Source organism: Antennarius striatus, chromosome 1 (assembly GCF_040054535.1).
Source record: "Antennarius striatus isolate MH-2024 chromosome 1, ASM4005453v1, whole genome shotgun sequence".
NCBI lineage: Eukaryota > Metazoa > Chordata > Actinopteri > Lophiiformes > Antennariidae > Antennarius > Antennarius striatus.
In genome coordinates, this window is record NC_090776.1 from 30,052,986 (window position 1) to 30,075,703 (window position 22,718).

Genomic DNA, 22,718 nt, shown 5'->3' on the forward strand with positions numbered 1-22,718 from the left:
AGCCTGTAAATTTAAGATTAAAAAAATAAATGGGAAATATATATATATATATATATATATATATATATATATATATATATATATATATATATATATATATATATATATATATATATATATATATATATATATATATATATATATATTTCTTAAATTGTTTTTTGTTCTCCTGTCCTCATAGGAGAGTTGGACCGTATTTTATTTGACTTACTATGCTCTAAACCGACACAGTGGTGAGGATAAGTCAGGTGAGGACACTGTTAAATACCAAGTGGATATGAATAATATCTTTCTAATAGTTCTACAGCTTTGTGTGGCGCAAACAAAAATTATTATTTTGAAAATTTTTGACCAGATGTAGCAGTTATGTCTATATTCCATATTCATCTGCTATTAATACGCATTCATTCATATGCTAATTTTTAAAAATATGTATAAAGTAGAAGAGATTTGTATTTATACATGTTCAGGCTTTACAGTTTCAAGTTTATTTATTCTTATATAGCCAAGCTTCACACAAATGTCTCAAAGGGCTTTACAATCTGCACACGGACGATATCCCTCTGACCTTTGTGCACTGCGACCAGTACGACCCTCACATCGGGTAAGGAACAACTCCCCCAAAACCCTTTTAACAGGTAAAAAATGGATGGGAGAAACCTCAGGAAGACTACAGAGGAGGGACCCATCTTCCAGAAGTGGACAGACAAAGCAATAGATACCGCATGCACAGGTTTACAAAAAAACAATAGCAATAACAGTAACAATAATAAATGTACGAAAAAAGCATGCTGATCCATCCAGTAGAGCGAGTCACCACCAGCTGATGAAGCACACAGAGATCACCGATTGCAGAGGATCCACCACTCTGAGGACAGACCAAATAATGTCTAAGTCATCGTTCTTAAACAAAATACAGTGTCTGATTACCCCTGCCAAAACCCAAAAACCACAGCAGAACCAAATGAGATGAACCAGACTCTCCTAGTGGATGGTGATGCAGATCCATCATTCAACTTAAGATATCGCCAGCCACGGAAGCTGACAGAGGTCACCGATTGCCGATGATCCACCACACAAAGGCCTGAGAGAGAGAACAGGAGAGAGAGTTGAATCTAATGTAACTCCAAGATTATTGACTGTTGAACTTTGGGATATCAAACAGTTATTTACAGACATAGTTGTTCAAATTGGTGTCTATTTTAAAGGTCCCATATTATGTATTTTTAACTTAATGTCATTCAGCTACCAGATGTCCAACTAGACTGTATTCCAAATATTTTGACCTAAAGTGATCTGTGGTCCTAAATATCAGCTTTTCAAAATCCCTCATCTGAGCTCCTCACAAAACGCTTCGTTTCAGGCCTCCGGCTGCAGTATGTTAATGAGCCCCGCTTGGCCACGCCTCCTTCACCTCGGCCACGCCCCTCTGACGTAGAGCGTTAGGCTAACGGGACACTGACCGGCGGTACGTTTGTTAGCATTATGGCGTTTGGAGGACCCGTCGTGTCGGCGTACATTCATGACCCTGAGTCGGACCCAGAAGCTCCTAAAGAAACACCGACTGTGCGGCTGCAGCAGGACGTTTCTGATTGGTTCGTCCGTGTGAACGGTACTTAGTTGGTTCTGTTGTTTTGTTGTGTAACCTACGTCATCACAGGACGTTAGCATCGTCCGGTAGCTACTTTAGCTTCTACTCCTGCCTCTCATCACAGTAATAAGGTCACATGTCTTATTATGTGTTTAGTATGTGTACAGATGTGTTTACTGTTAAAATGTTCCTGTATTTCTATAAGTGACAGTAAAGTCTGATGGTGGTTCTATAGTTATTACCATGTGGCTAATGCTAGCTCCTGCTCACGGCTAAGTGACTTTATTTTTCTATCACATTGATTTAACCCGTTACTAAGCTGCTAAATGTTTGAGGCAGTCCTCTGTGACGAGACACACGGAGCTGACACCTGCTACCATCACACCAGGTTAATGCTGAAATGTAGCGTTAATCTACTCTATTCTGAGATGTCTTCACCTGTTGTACAGGTGTTCCTGTGGACACTAAGAATGTATGCCTACAGCAGTAAACGTGCTGTTTGGAGACACCACAGGTAGCATGCTCACAGCTACACCACAAAGTTATGTCTCTGTTTGGCTACTTTTACCATTATAAATTCAAATGACCTTTACCATGTTTCTCACTGTAGGTTAGGAGCCGTCTGCAGGTTGATGAGGTTCCGTGCATGACTCAACATCCTGGGTTCCAGCCTGTGTGCCTAAACGTGTACACCCTACAAAGGGCCGCTCACGTACTGAGGGCCAAGTGTGGCCCTTCAGTCTGAGACCAATACATCGGTAAGTCGTTCTTTGAAAAATGTCGGAATAAAAACTAGTTATGTCTTATTTTGCTTCATTAGGCATTCCTTCATTAATGCAGTAACATGACATATATAGGTACAACAAAGTCTATTTTATTGTATTTGCGACACCTTGATTTTTAACTTATTAATAGACATGTTGAACATTTTTTGGTATTCACAATCCATTTATGTTGACATATACAAGCATTTATTCACATAAAACAATACATCCAATAATAATGAGAACACAAGAGCCATCCTATCAGGAAATCAACAACAGTTGTAATACTCAGGATTGAAAACATTGTGAAATAAATAGTTTTGTGTCCTTTTTCTGCAGATGGTGCAGACATCTGGCCTATCGCCCCTTTGTTGGCTGGTGCTGGGGCTACTTAGGACACAGAATCCGGGTCGTCATTCCAGCCTGTGTGGTCCTTCACATACGCCAGGAGTTTCCTGAAGACAAAGGCCACTACGCTGGATTTAGACCGAGTCTTGGTTGACCCTGGTCATGTAGCTGGCAATGACCTCCTCCTTGTCCGGACGCTCATCCTGGGCAGACAGATTCTCGGGGAGAGGAATGGACATCTCAGTTGTGTATGGCACGGGGTCCACCAAGACTTTGTCACATATGAGGTCCAACATGTCAGCTACAAAACCTGTTCAATAAAACACAAAGATAGATCTTTAGTTATTGATACTGTTTGATTCATTTCTTTTAGAAAAATTGTGTTCAAAATACATCCTGGTACTTGCTACTAATTTATTTGTATGGTTACTTTTTACTGTGTTTTGTTGTGAACAATTACTAACAGAATTTCAAAACATATTTGTTTGAAATATTAAAATATTGCAACACTAACAGAATGTTGTCTCTGTCTTGTGAGGTTTGACTCTGCATTGTCCCTTCAAAAGCCTTTGGAACGTGGATCTTGTAGAGGGGTACACCAAACGTAACGACATAAGGAGCCAAAACAATACATGACATACATGAATCTGTCTCAAAAATTTTATACTAAAGTCTTCACTTACTGTTTTTCTGGAAAATTGTAATACACAACACTATCATTTTTTACCGAACTACTATCAACACATGTGCATTCAGAAAATTAGTGTTTTTAACCAATTTTATTAAAACATTGTATGGAATATGACTTGTACATACCTTTACTTCAATAGTGGGAATGAAGAGTCCTGCAGGACAGCTGTGTACCAACAGGATGGGTGTCCCCTGGGTCAGTTTGGCCCCCCACGTCCCTTGAAGCTGTGGGCTGAAAGGATGCACAAGGAAGAGGGACACTAATTTCAGGACACCAATGTTCTGATTTTGGATAAGGAGGACAGACCTGTGTGCATTGTCCCTATGACAACCAACAAACAATCGAATCTAACACGTGCGTGCACACAATACGAAACAGCACAACTCCCTACTTAGCCTAGCATTAGCTGACTTTATTTATGCTGAAAGATCATAGAGAAGAAAATATGAGACCAACTTACTGTGTTTTAGTTTTATACTGTAGGTCCAGCACGCACACACGTGTGGGAGCGTGCGCGCACACACACACACACACACACACACACACACACACACACACACACAACACGCAAACGCGAAACAAAGCAGACCTCCCTACATAGCCTAGCATAGCATGACTTCATTCATGCTAACCGGCAAAAAGAAAACAGATTTAGCAGTAGGTACTGTAGGTTTAGCACACACACGTTGTACCTACAGTAGGTACTGTAGGTTTAGCACACACAGGTTGTACCTACAGTAGGTACTGTAGGTTTAGCACACACAGGTTATACCTACAGTAGGTACTGTAGGTTTAGCACACACACGTTGGACCTACAGTAGGTACTGTAGGTTTAGCACACACAGGTTGTACCTACAGTAGGTACTGTAGGTTTAGCACACACACGTTGTAGCCACACACCAAACAAAGCAGCACCACCTAATTAGCCACATAGCACTGATCACCCATGCTAACAGACAACTGCTAAAGATAAATGTGGTGAGACTAACCTTGACCAGGGTACAGGTCCTTGGTCCAGGGTGCAGGTCCTTGGTCCTTGGTCCAGGGTGCAGGTCCTTGGTCCTTGGTCCAGGGTGCAGGTCCTTGGTCCAGGGTGCAGGTCCTTGGTCCTTGGTCCAGGGTGCAGGTCCTTGGTCCAGGGTGCAGGTCCTTGGTCCCTATGGTGGGGAGTGATCCTTGAATGAGGACCAGTCTCAGACAAAGCCCCGTCTGGACTGACCCTCTCTGCTAACACAGGCTGGAGTGAAGTGGTTCACACACAAACTAACGAGCAGGAGATGTAGCTGCACAGAGACATTAAACATGAAATGTAACCACGGTCTGTTCTGTTCTCCATTGATGGGATTAAAAACAAACGCTGGTGTTGATTTGTAGAATCAACACCTGAACAACTATCATGTCTCCCTGTGATGGACGCCATTCCAACAGACTGCTGCCTCACGTCCGACTTGGGGATGGCCACGCCCTTGGGCGTGTCAACACTCCGTATCGTCCACGCCCCTGAGCATGTCCACCAATCAGTATCGTCCAATACTCTGTCCAATAGCAGAGTGCAAAGTCTGAGGTCAAGAATACCTATTCTAGCGCTTTATGGTGGAATCCAGTCGTTCAGAGCCATGACTTCCTAAAAGTCCAAATATCTATTGATGCAGGAAGTGTTTGTTTACCAGATTCTAGGAGTTGGTCGGGTTAGGGAGGACCACTATGTATATGTAGAGACCTGGAAAAGTGGGATTTTCATAATAGGGCCCCTTTGAACAACAACGTGTGTCTTTCATATTACCCATAGTGTTATTAAAACAAAGGAGAAGCTGTTTTAAAAAAGTCAATAACAAATAAAAGATTAATGTATGGAAAATGTATACTGACTAATGGTATGTACATACTGCAAACTACAGAGACGTGTATGTGTTATGACTTCCACCAAGTAGCCAGTGTTGTTGCAGCATGCTTGCAGGGTTGCACAAAATGTTAAGAGTAAATTCTGAGCTACTGTTAACGTGGTAGGTTAAGACACAGTGAGGGGTATTTCCCTGTCCTTTTCTTGGTAACCAACCATGGTGTCCCAGGTTGAAGCCTGAGACACCATCTTTCACCATCTTCCACACAGTGAAGCACAATTCACAAAACATATTAGATAGGCAGATATATGCTCTATAAATCCCAGAGGAAATTGCACATTACATCTTGCAAATTACAACTGATTTTATTACTTTTGTTTTATTCCTTGACCTGTGTAAGGATTACATTGAGTTCATTTATGCTTTCTTATACTTACTGACGTTCTTACAGATGTGGAACTGCTGTTTTTTTTCATGTGCATATGAGAACATTAAAGATGTGCAAGACACATTTTAACCATCAGGGGGAAGCAGACTTACAGTTCATGTGATTTGCTCAACACCTTGACTTTCCTTTCTCAAGTTCATACTGGGTAATTATTAGTGAGCTTGAACAAATGCATACGTGCAACCTTATGAAGTGCAGTACTTGCAGTTTAAGGTGTTAACAGGCATGTGTTAAATATAAGATGTGTAAGATCAGCTAAAATAAAATGTAATCATGTCAAATTTCCAGTTCTGTCTGATAATTTCACTGCATTTGTCTGGAAACACAATACATTAATTAACATTAATTCAACAATATCTTACATCTAGAGAACATGTCTGTTGTTTATTTCTCATCCCAGTTTGTGTACTACACTACACCAATAAATAAACATTTGCTTCCCCCATGTGTTGTTACATCTAGTCATGCAAATAGTTTATTTGTTCCAGTCAAATGTGTGCATGGCATTAGCTGTTTAATCAAGACACTCCCAGATAGCATAATATGTTTTAAGTCTTTATTAGAATACCAATCTTTCTACCCATATACTGTAAGTTCTTTCCATGAGTGCAATGCTTGTCTCATTTGGTTGCAGAAATGGCCACGTGTGTTTATGTGGTGGCTGCGTATTAGTTCCACAGAACAGCCCAAGTCATCATATCGCTCACTGAAAAATTCTGCATGACAGCTGAGACACAGGTAGACCCCAGAAGATACTAAGGTGTCCTGTGCAGGAGATCAATACTGATTATACTGATTACTTACAAGACTGCTTACTGAACGCCATCAGCAGATGGGTTTGTTCGTAACTTGGCCTCTGAAATGTATCTGAAATACCATCCATCATCAAAACATATTGCTGGAGGGCTTATTGCATTCACACCACTGACAAACAGTGCTAGGATTTCACTGTGAGTAATCTAAGACTGTCATCTTGGCAGTCTCAGCCAGCTCATTTTGTCCTGAGATGTGTGTTTCCATACACTCCAATCACTGATCTTTGGTGGGAAAAGCTTCAGCTGTCCAAACAACATATGTATCTTCATTATTATTATCATCATCATTATTATTGTTGTTGTTCTTATACTGTTGTGGTTGATCTTGTTAGTAGTAGTAGTATAGTACAACTGTAGTGGTAATAGTTGGTTTGTGTGAACTTTTGAAATGTATTCTGTTTCTTGGGTAATAACATTGATTTAGTCCAAGCAATACCTATTTATGATGTCCTTCTGTCATAGTGTCAGAGGGACGGAACCTTAATTACCAGGGCAAAGCACTTCACACCTATAGGTGTCAAATGGACACTGCCACTGGTCAAAGAAGAGACCTGCTTATAGCTTTCCATTAGAAGACTCCAGCTCACCGTATGGAGTTGTCATTTTTATACATTATGAAAAATTAGAGAATAAAAAGCCACAGGCCTCCTAGTAGTGAAGAGATTATCAGTCCTCCCATCCTGCACATAGAAAAAAAAAAAAGAAATAAAGTAAAAGACAAAAAAAGACGAGACATAAGATTAGATCAGCAGTTATTTGGATTATTTTTGGACAGCGGAAAGATGAGGCTCATTGAAAATTAATTTTCATATCACCCCAGGAGATCTGGCACAAACTGCAGTCTGCAATAGTGAGACCGTTAATGATGAAGCCATTTAATTCTTGGTTCCAGGAGTATGATGAGAACAAGGCAGGTGATTGGTCCAGAAGTATTTTACACCATTTTTTATAAACCATTTTTTTTAAAACCAGACTGGCAGCTGAAGGATCTGAGAAATGTGTACAGAGTCTTCTGTGTATTAAACGCCAAAGATAGAGGAGAAGCTGTTCAAAGGCTCAACAGGAAGATATATCTACACTCTTCTGCTATTTGTACATTTAGCAGTTCATGAGTACAACTGCTTCTCGTTATGTATGCAGCCATCATTAATGCCTGGCAGTGGAATGAGGTCATGGACAGCATGATGTCTTGCAGCAGGAAGGCCTCGGGTTCAGTTCCATCCAGGGGCTTTCTGGACGTTCTCCCTGTGTCTCCACTTTGTCCAGCTTCCTCCCACCACCAAAAGCATGCAACCCAGGTGACTTGGTCATTCTAAGTAGTCCAAAGGTATGAGTCAACAGTGGCAGCGTGTGTGTGTGTGTGTGTGTGTGTGTGTGTGTGTATGCATCATACATCATCAGTAATGTAACCCGGTGTCATCGGGTCTTTCAGGTCTTTCAACATAATACACACTCTTCCAGATGGCCTTTGGAGAATCCCCTCACTGAAAAGAATCCAACCTGGAACCTTCTTGCTGTGAGGCTACAGTTCTGTGCCTTCGCGCCATGATATGATATAATTTGATATATGTGACATGACATAAAATAATATAATGTAATATAATATGATATAGGGGGGCGACACGGTGGATGTGCAAAAACATTGGCCCCCTGTTCTCTCAGCTCAGCTAACCGACTCCAGAAGTTCCCTGATGACTTCTGAATGATCCAATGTTGACCTAAATTTCATTTCCCTTCGGGGATCAAACCAGTATATAAAATTAAAAATTAAAAATTAAATGACAACAATGACAAACAGAGTGACCTGCGTGTCATTTGGTCTCACTTTTGCACGTCCTACTTTTCAGTTTTTTTAATTTGTAAACACAATATAAAATGTTGAATAAATTTGGTTCCACTTCACGATTGTGTCTCACATGTTGCTGATTCTTGAAAAATATTTTCAGTTTGTTATCTTTAAGTTTGAAGCCTGAGATGTGGCAAAATGTTAACAAGGTTTTGGGGGGCCAACACTTTAGCAAGGCACTGTATAGACATGGCAATCAAGGCCAGCAAGATGAATGAATGAATGTTCCCCAATCCTATATATACTGTATGTGTGTGTGTGTGTGTGTGTGTGTGTGTGTGTGTGTGTGTCCGCTCACCTGCTGCTACTGTGTGTTCTTCAAGGGTGTTAATGCAGGGATGAGCGTGTACAGTACCATGCCAATGAGCTAAGTATAGCAGCCAAAAAATATCATGACTACAATGTCCTCGATGTGTGAGTAAAAGAAAGAGCAAGACGAAGATGATGTTACATGTTAAAATGGAAGACGAACATTCTCCAGACATCTTCATTGAGGACTCCCTTTCCCACCTTCCACGACTCATAAACAAAATATGCAGAAAATATATGCATATGCAGAATGTCCCTGCAGCGCTTCTGCATGTAGAGGCAGCTCACATCTGCCCTGTGTTTAAAAAGCAAGTCTTCATTTGTACTGAAAGTTACAATGGTAGAAAATATTACCTACAGTCATATCTGTTTTTTAGAAAACTTCAGCCTCTGTTGTTTCCATATTTGGTGTCTGTGTTTGGCAGCATTTCAGTCCAATCAGTTCAACAATCAAACTAGGAAATACAACCTTGACTTTAGTGTAACCATCACTTGTGTGTCAGTCATGCACTTTTGCAATCAGCATTTTCGGTTATTAAATCTTTAAGTCTGATTGTGCTTTTTGGTTTTGATAATAACTGTGTTTGCAACTTTAATCTGGAACAACAGTGTACATTTTTAATAAACCATGTTATTACTGAACATCTGTGTGACATACTATACTTATTCCAAAAAAAAAATCCCCAACGTATTCCAGATTAGGTGTCAATTTATTGTCCATTTATTTTTGTTAACTGGGCTTCAGCCTTCAGTTGTTCTATGTATAGTTCCAGAATGTGATGTTTCAGTAGTGTGTGCCAAGGGATGCCCTCTCTCCTTGGCATGCAACTACATCTATGCCACCAATGGTAACAGGCCAAGGTACTGTCTGTCTAGTACAGTCTTATTGTCCAGTATGTGTTTGTGTTGCTGCTAAAGTTTTATTTTCTGTTTTTACATTGGGTACATCTAAATTTCCTGGATGGAATCAAATGAAAACAATTAATTCTATTACACACATACACAGGAGACAGAGCTGGAGGTAGCAGAGATGAAGATGCTGAGGTTCTCTCTGGGAGTGACCAGGAAGGATAGGATCAGGAATGAGTACATCAGAGGGACAGCACATGTTAGAGGTTCTGGAGATAAAGTCAGAGAGGCCAGACTGAGATGGTTTGGACATGTCCAGAGGAGAGATAGTGAATATATTGGTAGAAGGATGCTGAGTTCTGAACTGCCAGGCAGGAGGCCTAGAGGAAGACCAAAGAGGAGGTTTATGGATGTAGTGAAAGAGGACATGAAGGTAGTTGGTGTGAGAGAAGAGGATGAGAAGACAGGGTTAGATGGAGGACACTGATTGGCTGGGGAGACCCCTGAAGGGAAAAGTCAAAAGGAGAAGAAGAAAAGAAGAAACAAATATTAGTTAAGTGCTGTCCTATGGGTCAAATAAAAGCATTTTCATTTTCATTTTTGCACTCTTTTCCTTTCGGCTTGTCCCATTAGGCATCGCCTAATGTGTCTACTTCTCTTCTGCATCCTCCTCCCAAACCTTATGTCTTCCCTCACTACATCCTTCCACCTTCTCTTTGGTCTTCCTCTTGCCTGGTAGCTGAGGACGACCTCAACACCCTCATGATCTCTCCTCTGAAAGTATTGAAGCAATCTCTTCAGTATCCAAACACAAGGACACATAAAGTTTGTTTTCAGACTCTGAACAATTAAAATTATACGCATGAGCATGAATAAAATCTCACTGACCTACGAACAGATTTACAACTGCCCATTTTAACACAGAGAAAAGGTCTTCTCAAATAGGGTAAAAAAAAATTGAAATATCTCAATAAAATAAATAAAATGTATTTGAATAAATGTGCATTGTTTGCATGTATGTGATAAATATTTTATACATATTCCTATTCAGCACCAACTTTTTTGATATGAAATTCTTTAAGTTGTGTGTTCCACCACTCTATTTATTTAGAATGGAGCCCTATGTGATAGAGTGGGATGCAATAGTATTTTTATTACACTGTTTCCAGGGAAATGTACTACTGGGTTGTGGATCGTAACACAGTCCTGTGGCTGTAACCTCAGAACGCTGCGCAGATTAAAAACCGTGACAAGCACATGGGGTGGAAGGGTGGAGAAATGGCCGAGTATGGAGATGTCAACAAAGCGTCAGTGGGAGGTATGTCCCTCATACTGACACAGGAGGAGCTTTCCTTTCCAGATAGAAATCAGATAGAATGTACTTATTTTCAGGGCATCAGTGATCACTTACATGTAACTTTTAGTTTAGACATTCAGTTTGACACAACTGCAGTTTCAGGCATTTGGTCTTCACCTCATACAAGAGGCTTCTGTAACTGACCTTAACCTTTGAAACCTTTGCATGAGACAGAGAAAGAGAAAGACAGTAAGCCTTGGAAGATTATTCTGTCTCAGTATCTGTCCTGATCACTACTCATGTGTCATTATATGTTTACTGATTACTTTTGTATTTCAAAGACTTCATTTTCTCAAACTACCTTCTTTTATGTGAATGGAAACGTTTCTCTTAGCTACAGTTCTATGATCTCCACTTGGTGCTCTGTGGGCCAGTCTCAGTCACCCTCCAATAACAAGCCATGGAAATTCTGACGTGGGACACCAGCACACACCATATAAGCACCTGTCCTCCCACGTCATGCCGAGCACCCAATATGAAAAGCGTGTGATTGTTTTCCGAATGTGAGTATGCGTAGATAGTGGACTGAAACTATTTAGCCTACACACAGGCTCTTCTCTTTCACTCACACCCCGGAGCCGGCAGGAGCCGACCAGCTAGACGCTCTACACAGCACATCTCAATATAGTCGGCTTTTTTGTTCTTCTGCCACTTTGACATGGAGGTAAGAAAATATTAATTTTTTACCGTATGAATATGTACCGCATGGTTAACGTCCACGGCTTTCATTGTGACAAACATTGCTTACAAATTTTTGTAGCATAAAAGAAAAAACAAAATTTAACAGACAGCAGGTGTAAGCAGAAAAAGCAACAACATAACTAACACTAGTTTGCACTAACCTGCAAAGTTTTAGCAACTATGAAATCTTGGAGTGGCAATTCATTTTTCACAACAAGATATATGATGCAAAGCGACTTGACTTCTTTTTGTAAAAGTACAGACTATTAACAACTGTACAGTTGAGCGCACTTCAACATTCTATTCAACCTTGCAATAGTAACTGCTCTGACTTGCTATTATAGGTTGCATCCTATGTCCAGACAGCTGGAAGCCACGCAGCATCACTGTTGGCAAGTCTGAACCTCCAAAGAGAACAAGCCCAGTTCTGCGACGGTGTAATCAGACTGAGACAAAACCCAGGTCAGCTTTACCTAGCCCACAGGTGAGCAACATAAAGTGTTTTATCACCGGCAAACACACCAGCAAACACAAACTAGCAATTTAAAAAGAAAGTTCTGCGTAAATGTAGTTGTGTTTCTTTTTTCAACGTGACACATAGTTGTTCTTTGCCCTCCCAGGTGTGTCCTGGCAGCTTCTAGTCCAGTGTTGGCATCTATCTTATCTTCCACTGGCACCCTATTGGATTTACAGGTTCCATGCCTGTCAGACGCTGTACTGAGGCTTGTTCTGGACTACATTTACAGAGGGACTTTACCATTAATTAATAGCCAGCAGCAATACTCCAATCTGCTTTCTGCCGCCCGTCACCTGCAGATGGATGATCTGGAAGAGACACTGAGGACTATGGTGAACAATGCAAATAATATAGCTGCTGAAAATCAGCCACATAAAGACATTAATGATACTTATTGTAAAACTTTCAATATGATTCATAAGTATCCGCCATCATCATCAATCACCTGTAGTGTAAATACGCTGGACAGAGAGGGTAAAAATTTGGATGACACAGATATATGTAGGAGCAGAAATGAGAATAGTACAGACAACTGGTTTAGAACTCATGTAACCCCTTTAAGCAATGCAAGCACCGGCTGTAGTGCGCCTGAAAGCACTGAAAGTAGTATAAATACAGACCGCAGGCAAACAACCTTGGTGACACCTCAGGATATAAATCAAAGTATCCCTTCCACTACTAACATGAACAGGATATCAAGAGTGGACAAAGAGGTGACAGAGGGTCAGTTCTACTCAGCTGAGGCTGTAAAACCAGAGAGAAGACAACCGAGCACAGGGAAGGAACCAGTCAGAACAGAAAAGAACGTAAGAAGCTTGGATGTACTCTGCACTGCAGAAGGACAAGGCAAGCAGACAAGTGGAATGGAAAAGACACAGTCTAGTCAAATGGAGAATAACAGAGAAGAGGCACAAAAGGCCCATCAGTTTCTCCATCCTCATCTGTCATCCTGCCACATTAAGGTCAATGTTTCTTCCTCGCAATGGTCCTCACACTCCCCTACACCACCATATCTGTGCTGTGGGGCAGTCCCTGTTATTCGTCACAGCAGTACAGCGACTTTGTCAGAGGCGTCTTCAGTCCCTCTGTACCACCCAGAGTCTCTGGCCCCCGTTGGCACTGGCAGGGCTTCCCACTTACAATCAGGATTTACAGATGATGATGGAACTGTTGAGGCCATGATGACAAAGCACAAAAATCTTTATGGAAACCAGGATCAGGATAACAGAGCCCATAGAGACCATACTGGAACCCAGATATTATATTTCAAGTATAGTTCAGATCAATATGCAAGAAAGGATTCATACTTTAAATCGAATGGAGATCAATCAGACATGCTGGAGCAGGAACATAACAGCAGCAGGACAGACCGTGATGAACATATGGATGTTGAATTATCCCAGAATACAGATGATGATGTTCAGCATGATTTTTGTGCTTCATCTCAAAACTTGACAAAACTTTGTAGGGATGATTTACCTTCACAGAATAAGGATACAAACAGAACAGGCAAAGGATTCAAATATAAAACCGATGAAACTGACAGTTTTCATTATTTTACCCCCAAACATCAACAACCAGATCACCACAGATCCCTGCTGGGAAATGCATCAGCAGAGCAGTTCATCCAGGCACAAGATCCAAGTGCTGATATGAAAAAACGGGATATCAACCACAATGGCCGTGGACCTCAACATGATCACTACTCAACTGTGGATAGAGACGAGAAGAGCACGATAGATGCAGTCTCTTGCCCGGATGAACATGATGACAAAGATGTAGCTGCGGGTAATTCTACTGCCCAAATGTCTCTGGAACATGACAATAACTCAGATTCTCCAACCTCAGATTCAAAGTCACTCCAAAACATTTCAGTGTCTGAGGACAACCTGACTGACCACGTTGTGGGCCAGTCATACCACGGGCGTCTATATTATCACTACATACCTAATGATGAAACACAGTTACCACACATTGACCCAGATTATAAAAACTCTGACATTAGCCAACCCGGTCATTCAGATCAGTACAGCGTAGATGGTGCCGTTGCCAGTCCAGGTCTCAGTTCTTGGAGGCAGCACTTTGCTGCTACAGACCAGGTAGTATTGTTGGACATCAGTGACAAACCAGCAGAATTACTCATGTCCTATAGACACAGGTCTGATGAACTAGAGGAGTGGGATACATTGAACCAGACAAGTACATCTGGAAACACGCTTGGAGATAATGATAGACAACAACAGCACAGAACATCATCAGCAAAAACAACAAAAAGAAGAATCGGACCAGGGACAGGAGAAGTGGCTGAGAGTTTTGATGAGACCGAGACTAAAGTTTGGGTCACAGAAACATGTACTGGAGAAAGAAAATCTAATGGCAAAGTGCAAAGCAGTCCAGCAGCTGACGCTGTACATAAAAGTCGTAGTTCGGAGGGTGACAACCAGACAACTACCTTGACAGCCTGTTCATCTCCTTGTGTGCCAGACTCTGAACAAACCGATGTGTCGTCTACTTTGTCTGTCTGCATACCGTCTAACCTTTCAGCCAGCACGCCAAGAAATACACCAGCTCATCTGTCCCCTCCTGGTCACTACCCCATCCAGTGCACTTTATGCAGCCGCTCCTTTAGCCAGCGAGGCTCTCTGAATAGACACATGCGGAGCCACCTCGGGGTCCGACCCTTCCCCTGCCCTCGTTGTCCAATGACCTTTTCACGCCAGTACCGTGTCCTGGAGCACATGCGTGTTCACCAGCGTTGTGTTCTTGGTGGTGACTTTCAAAAGTCCCCTGCCTCTTTGATGTGAGAAAATGATGAGAGGGTACTTATGTAGAGTGTTATTGACGAACATTTATAACAAATCAAACATATAAGTGTGAGAATATGGCAATTCAAATAAACCCAAGATGAATTATTAGTACTAATTAAAATAGTGCTATGAAAACTGTCAAATTTTTAAAAAGGAAACAGTATATTTTAGTAAATATATTATTTAAATTGTTGATCAATCGGAAACATTATTTTACACAAACAGGGTCATTTATGATCAACAGTGATGAAACTGCTGCTGATTATCACTAAATATAGCAGAGCTTCTTCTTCTCTTGTTCCTTTTCTTTTCTAGTGCATAATTTGGTTCCCTCTTGACATAATTTTGTTTCAGATTGTTCACAGCGATATACCAACTCACAAACTACTTTTGTTTTATAGGCAAATATCAACTGAAAAGAAAGACCTGCAGTTCTTAATTTATGCATGTCATTGTTTACCTTTCCTTTTTTCTGTTGTTTTATTTCCGGTTTTGAGATTGTTAGGAAAATCTTTAATAGCGCAAATATGAATATTGTTTTTGGGTATTAAAGTCTAATTAATGTGGTGATCTTATATAATCTGAATTAAGTGGAGGTATATTTTTAGTTTGTTGTGTGATTTCTATCATATAATCCTGTACTTGTGTATAAAAATGTGTAAAGCTGTTTGAGTTGCACAATCCTTGGCGACAGTTGTGAAGGAGTAGCACAGATATGACATGATTTGAATGATATTGTGTTCTCTGTTCTTTTTTAACAGATAAATCTCTATGTGATTTGCCTGAGAAGTCTCATATGTCCTCTGTGAGGACATCATATTGGGTGTCATAGCGTTTGCACTTAAAGATGTTACTGCTGAAACATGAGTTGACGTGGTTATGTTCTGTTGTGTCCTTGCCAATATTCTTCTGCCAGGGACAGGAAGGTGGAGACAGATCACATTGTACAGTACACCAAAACGGCTTACTCGAGGTAGCATTTACATGGTTGGACATGTTCACACATACATTTTCATGTATGTTTGCTTCCCTATTATTGTTTATAAAACATGTGTATTCATAAAATGTTACAGCATTATCATGGAAGTGTGTTTACATTTGGTAAGAAAGCCCTAGATGTGAAAGAGGAATACGGGTATATACTTGCTTTATATTCTACAATTCTAAATTTGCCAGTAGTGTCTTTCCAGTCAAAATTACAAGCACAAATTCCATACGATGCAACACTTCAAGCTGTCTAACAGTCTGCGATGAGCTGGTGTCTCATACGAGGTGTACCTGTTTGCGATTGTCTCATCTACAAGAAGATGGATGAATGGAAAGAGCAGCCTGACTGAAGCTCTCGCCAAACTAGCAAGGAAGACTCTCTTATTGCAGATCCTTTATTTCTCATACCATCCTGTCATTCACAGTCCTCACTCTGTTCATTTCCCGCTGTCTTTATTTGGAGTTTTCAAATGACAAATCAGCTGTCAAGCTAACAGTATGCAATAACACAGTAGCCCTATCATGTTGGGGCTGTTCTTTTAAGTACGTATCCTCCAGTCCATTCACACTTTTTTTATGCATCCCCCTCCGCCTTTCCATCACCTCCCAGTGTCAAAGTGAACTTTATCGTGTCATCAGCTTAATCATTCCCAGCAGAGTCCTTAGCCACCACCACTGGTGTCGATTTCATGCTCAGTGCAATTACCCTTCAATCAATATCTTCCCAAAAAGTTCAATCACCAATTCTACTGAATTATGACATATTAACTGCTGCAATAATCAATTTTCCTTCCTGGTTGAAGTTTCTTCTTTTTCAATCTGCTAATTTTTAAATTAGTGAATTCAACAGTGTATGCAGGTAGTAACTCAAGACGTCTGAAACCAAGCACCAGTCACCTGTCATCGGTAGACGAATATACACAGCAAATCCAAAAGATAAGCAACACCAACTTTAAAAAGCTATATTCAAAACATTAGATGGCTGAGAAGACCGCTTTAAAAATATTTTAATGAATTTAGAGGGTGGTTACATTCCAATGAGTGGAAATAAAAAAATAAATCAAAATTCAATTCAGTGTGTGATACAAAGGGCTTTCTGTAAGATCTCCTAACACCTAATGTGTTTACCAAGTCATAGTCGAGACCAATTGACAGAGTCGCTTCTTTGACATTTTCAAAATGTAAATTCGCCAAACCTAGAACTGATTATAAATAGTCATCAATTCTGAAGTTAATGCATTTTTTGATTGACTATTTTAATCCTCCAAAAACACACTTGTTTGTGTCCAAGAATAATATTTCACTCAAGAACAAAAGGTACCTGTCATTCTGTGGTACCTTGTAGAAAAAAAAAAAAAAAGATCAGTAAAATATTTAGGGCCCAACTGCAGCATCATTGAAATATAAATTCTAAATCAGTGGTTATTTGGAAAAAAGGTCAGATGACAAGTCATTTGTCCCATCATACAACAGAGAACGGGCAATTTATGTAATTTATGTAATTTTGGCCTTCTCTAAAGGCCAAAAAACAACAACAAAACTTTAAATGCAATTACATTTATTTAGAATATGATATATTTTAATCTATGTTGAACTCTATTAATGCAAAAAATCTGACAGGTGACTCCAAACATAGCTGTTAAATGGTCTGACCTTCACTGCATTCAACAAATTCAACTTGCTGGTGAACTGATTCATATATAGTTACAATCATGTACCCTAAAAACACTATAACGGCTTTCTAAGTTTTGTCTCTTCTCTTTGTTTTTCCTCTTGTGTTTGTCACTCAACTTGTGTTCCAGTTGCTGCTGTGGACATCAATACAACTGCCTAGACAGAAAACAGAGAAGAACACTAATTGATTTGTCATGAATGATCTTTCAATTATTCATGCTTAGCAAATTTTTCATGGAGTGGAACATGCTCCCTTCATCCCAGCAAAGTGTATAATAGATGCAAAAGTGGTTTATGGCTTCTTACCATACTCCTTGTAGAACGGAGAGCAGCCCCAGCCAGAATGGACATTACAATAAAAATAATTGCTCCTGTGATACTGTAGAACAAGTAGACTGCTTCCACAGACAACGCCATGATCTAGACAGACAAATACACGTCAATATAACATGACAAACAAATTAAGGAACACACAGCCAAGGGCTATAAAAGAAGTCATGGACCAAACTGACATGTGTCATACTAATACTGTACTTTAGACAATAGTTTCCTGAACCCTAAAATAATTACTAAACTAATATTTAGCAGGATTTTCTTTGTATTTGTCTGTTTCTAAAAAAAAAAAAAAAAATCTGAACTCACAATATAACATGAAGATTGGGAAATACACACAATGTTAGAATTTTACATACAGAAATACAGTGGATTTGTTTTCCATCTGTCGAAAAACAATTATTCTAATATTATAATAAATAATTAAATTACCTGAATCCCAGTAAGCCAGTCTTATTAGGTGCATTCACAGTTGTCTTATAGTATTTTTTAATGACATAAATGACTCAGATAAATTTTAAGCAAAGAACTTGTTTTTGATCTGTGATTGAGATCATAATATCAATAAAAATACGACTCACCTCTACAGATGACATCAGCATTTCATCAGTGGTGAAAGGCTCTGTTTCATTTTCCTGAACAATCACAGGAAAATCGTAGCGTCTGTAATAGTGACTGGCTGCTATACTCGGAGCTGTGTAGAAGATTGTCCAAAAAGCTGCCAGGAGGCTCACAATACTTAGAGCCAATGATACTGTTACCTGTATGACCAGAGAGAGATCAAGGGAAACAGTAACACACACATATATAATAGCTCATGCTGTATATAACAGTGAGTGCCCTGTAAATGACTATTAACTAATTCATGGAAATGTTAAAAGACTCTGTTAGAATAAATCATCATTCCAGTCCTTCATTGTTTTTATGCAGATTAAAAATTTCCAACGTGGACTCAATATTGCTTCAAGATGTAGTAATACCGTAACATACAAGTGACTCATTGAGTTATGAGCCATCGATCTGTCTCTATTTCTGTTTCACATATGAGTGAAATCTGGACTGAGACCGGATCTCTGCTTACTGCAAGCATAACTTGCCTTTACTAACAACACAATTTGGTTTCCGTGCCAATAGGTCAACTAATGACGTAATCTTTATTATATATCATGTCTCTGAGAAAGCCAGAAAGTCTGAAATGACGCTTTCATTGATGTGAAAGCTGCATATGACTGGGTACCGTGTGAAGCCCTGATGAAATGTCTTCAGATCACACTGAAATGTCCTCACATTGTGGCCGTTCTCAGAGCTCTATACACTAAGACTTATTGTTGTTTGGCACCCAAGTCGGATGTAGACAAGGTGCTTTGGAGTCTCCATCTCTCTTCAATATTTACAAGGACCTTGTATTTTGAATTTTTAGACAGGAATTTAGATGGTGTATCCAGATGCAGATTTTAAGATTAAACACTGGATTCCTAATGAGGTGTCGCCGAGGGAACTAGAGCGAGAGGGAAGAGATGAGTATTGGAGCTCCTATATGAAGGTGGCCAAGTCAACTCTGTAAAATCAACAGGAGCGTTACAAACCACCGTCCAGATTTTTTTTAGTTATTTCGAATGATATACAAGAAGTTTGACTTATGAACTCGGTCATGGAACGAATGAAAGTCATATCTCAAGGTACTACTGTAATACAATATATTATAAAAGATCTTACTGTTTTCTTGGTTGGGTTGTGCTCGGTCACAATGTACAGAATTCCACTTATGATGAACTATGAGTGGGGACACAAATCAAGCAGTTCTGACATTTATCCCACAGATTGCCGGCTACAAAACTCTGCAGCAGGTGGTTATGGGTAAACAGGACTGCTGATCAAGTACTGACAATATTTCAAATTACCACAAGTACTCAATCAAACCATAGGCAAACTGTGATAATCGGAGGATTCTTCTTTTTTTTTTTTTTCAGCTACCAACCAGAACTCCCAGCACGAAACCAGGTGGGACACTTCTCCATATGTATTTATCGGACGCCCACATGATTGCAATGGATACAATGAAGAAAGATGAGCCCATGACCAGCACAATGATCTAAGAGACAAACAGATCAAAAATATAACATCTTAACAGTTGCGTCACCGTCAGCATTTTAAAAACAATACAATATAATAAATATGCATTTTATTAAGAGTGATTTGAGAGGGGTTATGTGTGTGTGTGTGTGTGTGTGTGTCTCACGCCAACAGTGCTGGGCTGCCCCTTAATAAAGCGATGTAAAGGTTTGCTGCCTCCCACTGTGGTGCTTTGGAGAACGGCATCATTCCTGCTTGCAGACAGAAGCTCCACAGACATCTGGACAGAAACAGATGGAAGTAGAGGAAAAATATATGTACGGTCCCTCAATTGGCTGCTTCTATTAAAATTGTCATTTTTTATTACAAAGGTACGGTTATGACAAGAAAAGAGTGGTCATAGAAAACATGTTGACAAATTCAAATTCCGTGTATTGCTGATTCCAGGAAAACCAACTCTTGATCCCTACTTCAGTAAACATTTAACAGATGTTTTTATCTATTTTTTTTCATTAAAGATTAATTCATCATTCTTGAAATGAACCTGTTTAGTCTGATATTAACACTTAACTTAGTTTTATATTTTTCTTTGCGGACTAGAACTTGTCTATAATGTAGTCTATAATATCCACACAAAACCAGTTCCCACACATGTTCTTAATTTGCAGCCCTCAAACGGCCATGGCCCCTTGCTGACCTGAGACTTGGGGGGGGGGGGTGTTGTCTTACAATGCCAAAGAATGTTTCTCACTTTTAACTCCAACTAGTGTTCATTCCTAACTGCTCATTCCAGCAGCAGATAAGACACAAGAAATACCAAAGGGACATAACAGAAGACTGTCTAAGCAGAGGGTTGATGTGAAACCAAACCACAGGGGGGGGGACAAAGGAGCGCATCTGGACCTGGAACGGGACCCCAGATGTCTGCATGTGAACGAGTCGGACAAAGACTGGTGACGTCAGACGGACGTCATCATGTTTACTGTGAAAATGAAGAGTTAATCGCGTCATTTGGACTTTTTTTTTCCTCCCATCGACTTGAGGCGTGTGAGTGAGACCCTCTGGGGCCATGAGACCCTCTGGGGCCATGAGACCCTCTGGGGCCATGAGACCCTCTGGGGACATGAGACCCTCTGGGGCCATGAGACCCTCTGGGGACATGAGACCCTCTGGGGACATGAGACCCTCTGGGGACATGAGACCCTCTGGGGACATGAGACCCTCTGGGGACATGAGACCCTCTGGGGCCATGAGACCCTCTGGGGACATGAGACCCTCTGGGGCCATGAGACCCTCTGGGGCCATGAGACCACCGTCTGGTGCAGGAGTCAACCCCCACACCAAAGCATTTAAAACAAAAGTTTGTTAGAAAGTTAAGAAGAGAAAGAAAGCAGACCTTGTGTAACTTTCCCCCCGGTGACGTCCAGTCGTTTCTCCCGGAGCAGCTGGATCTCGTCTGGGGGAGGCGGGTCGTGCTTCGGGTCAACGATCCGTCGTTTCGGAACACGGGTTTGGTCCGCGGATACCGCGGGAAACGAGAGCTGTTTTCCTCCCAGCAACACGGTTTCGAGTTCGATTACTTTCGGTGCAAAGTTCGGGTTCTCTGCTTACCTCACACCCCCACAAACACGCAGCCAGGCGGGACAGATCGCTCCAAGTTGTGCGTGAATGATTGTTTGTTTTTGCGTGGCCGCGCTCTGGCGGCGCGTCAGGGGTGTACCCCGCCCACCGCTCCAGGAACACCCCTGGCAAGAAAATGGATAGATAATTATCACTACTTGTGATTAATGACTTTTGTTATAAGTATTTATAGTTCGTTGTTGATTTTAAATAGTGCCCAACTTCAGTCCACAGATGTCTAGTGATGAAAGACTTATGGTGGAAGACGGCTTTCAAGTTTTAAATTAACTGAAATTTAAAAAAAAAAAATTTAAAAAAAAAGAGATGTATCAGATGTTGAAATGATCTCTCATAATTCCAAATTAATTTAAGGTATCATTATTATGTGGATTTAAGTGAGCAACTGACCAGATCACACTTCTTCTGGTCAACAATCACAATAAAACCTTCTATGATCCCTAAACTTGAACACGTTATTCTGGGACCGTTCAGAAAAGGAAATCATTGTTTTTTTTTCTTTCAGTGGCGAAATCGAACCATAAAGACAGTGGGCAGCTCCCTTTACTTTCCAAGATTTATTGAGATCAATTTTTTTTTAAAATTTTTTTATTAAATTAAAAACTAAAATTATTTGATCTCAATCAATTTCATACATGAGTAGTTCTCTCTTTTTGTTAGTCAAAAAAGATGTGATCCCAAAAGACAGTTTAACTTTCCTTCACCCTAGCATGTGCCCTTGGAAGTGGACTGGCCAACCCTTCAGCTTATAGTATGTGAGGGAAGAGTTTCCTGTTCCTGCCCATTTAAGTTGCTATTACTGTTAAAATAAAAGTGAATTAAAACAGTAAAAAAAATGAATTAAAAATACTAGATAGAAACTTGTGGTGGAAAGTTTTTAATACAATAAAATAAAACAAATAAAACAATAAAATCATGTAATGAAATAATATAATTTCATTGACCCAAAAATCTAGAGTGTGTGTGTGTGTGTGTGTCTGTCAAATCTTTCAGCACTTGGGAGAAACGGCCCCTGGAAGGTCATGAAAGGTTCTGCAAGAATCTAATGTTTTAGAAGTGTTTGTGTAAATGTCAGTATCTGTTAATAATTTTGTCTGCAGTAAATGTCCGTGTGACTGGTTAGGTTATGTCAGCAGCCATGTGAACCTG

General features: G+C 40.2%; 2 protein-coding genes and 2 long non-coding RNA genes across 6 annotated transcripts; 2 read left to right on the forward strand and 2 right to left on the reverse strand.

Moving 5' to 3' along the window:
* The first annotated feature begins 1,427 nt into the window (after nucleotides 1-1,427).
* Nucleotides 1,428-3,206, forward strand: LOC137597107 (uncharacterized). 2 transcript variants are annotated; one of them, XR_011035607.1, is made up of 4 exons: nucleotides 1,428-1,612; nucleotides 2,041-2,105; nucleotides 2,202-2,349; nucleotides 2,695-3,206. It is a non-coding gene; the product is annotated as an uncharacterized lncRNA (long non-coding RNA). The 2 variants fall into 2 exon arrangements; XR_011035608.1 differs by lacking the exon at nucleotides 2,041-2,105 and having other exon boundaries at nucleotides 1,430-1,612.
* Nucleotides 2,884-5,143, reverse strand: LOC137597116 (uncharacterized). Its single transcript, XR_011035610.1, has 3 exons — nucleotides 4,384-5,143; nucleotides 3,520-3,625; nucleotides 2,884-3,013 (listed from the first exon to the last, which is right to left on the reverse strand). It is a non-coding gene; the product is annotated as an uncharacterized lncRNA (long non-coding RNA).
* A 6,237-nt stretch (nucleotides 5,144-11,380) lies between these two features.
* Nucleotides 11,381-15,852, forward strand: LOC137596203 (uncharacterized). The gene is made up of 3 exons (XM_068316517.1): nucleotides 11,381-11,523; nucleotides 11,885-12,024; nucleotides 12,161-15,852. Exons 1-3 carry the CDS (start codon nucleotides 11,518-11,520, stop codon nucleotides 14,859-14,861), a joined length of 2,847 nt encoding a protein of 948 aa, XP_068172618.1. The 5' UTR covers nucleotides 11,381-11,517; the 3' UTR covers nucleotides 14,862-15,852.
* A 990-nt stretch (nucleotides 15,853-16,842) lies between these two features.
* Nucleotides 16,843-21,648, reverse strand: LOC137594871 (uncharacterized). Of its 2 annotated transcripts, none has more exons than XM_068314468.1 (7): nucleotides 21,328-21,648; nucleotides 20,104-20,211; nucleotides 19,837-19,950; nucleotides 19,575-19,631; nucleotides 18,440-18,619; nucleotides 17,832-17,945; nucleotides 16,843-17,681 (listed from the first exon to the last, which is right to left on the reverse strand). In XM_068314468.1, the coding sequence occupies exons 2-7, from the start codon at nucleotides 20,209-20,211 to the stop codon at nucleotides 17,634-17,636; spliced, it is 621 nt and encodes a 206-aa protein (XP_068170569.1). In that variant the 5' UTR covers nucleotides 21,328-21,648; the 3' UTR covers nucleotides 16,843-17,633. The 2 variants fall into 2 exon arrangements, with proteins under 2 accessions (XP_068170569.1, XP_068170560.1); XM_068314459.1 differs by having other exon boundaries at nucleotides 20,098-20,211; nucleotides 21,328-21,647.
* Nucleotides 21,649-22,718: the final 1,070 nt, after the last annotated feature.

Coding starts and splice junctions, on each gene's coding strand:
- LOC137596203 (XM_068316517.1), top strand. Junction 12,025..12,160: donor CAGCTTTACCTAGCCCACAG/GTGAGCAACATA, acceptor TTGCCCTCCCAG/GTGTGTCCTGGCAGCTTCTA.
- LOC137594871 (XM_068314459.1), bottom strand. CDS start 20,211: ATGTCTGTGGAGCTTCTGTCTGCAAGCAGGAATGATGCCGTTCTCCAA. Junction 19,951..20,097: donor GGCAGCCCAGCACTGTTGGC/GTGAGACACACA, acceptor TTTGTCTCTTAG/ATCATTGTGCTGGTCATGGG. Junction 19,632..19,836: donor GTTTCGTGCTGGGAGTTCTG/GTTGGTAGCTGA, acceptor CCCCACTCATAG/TTCATCATAAGTGGAATTCT.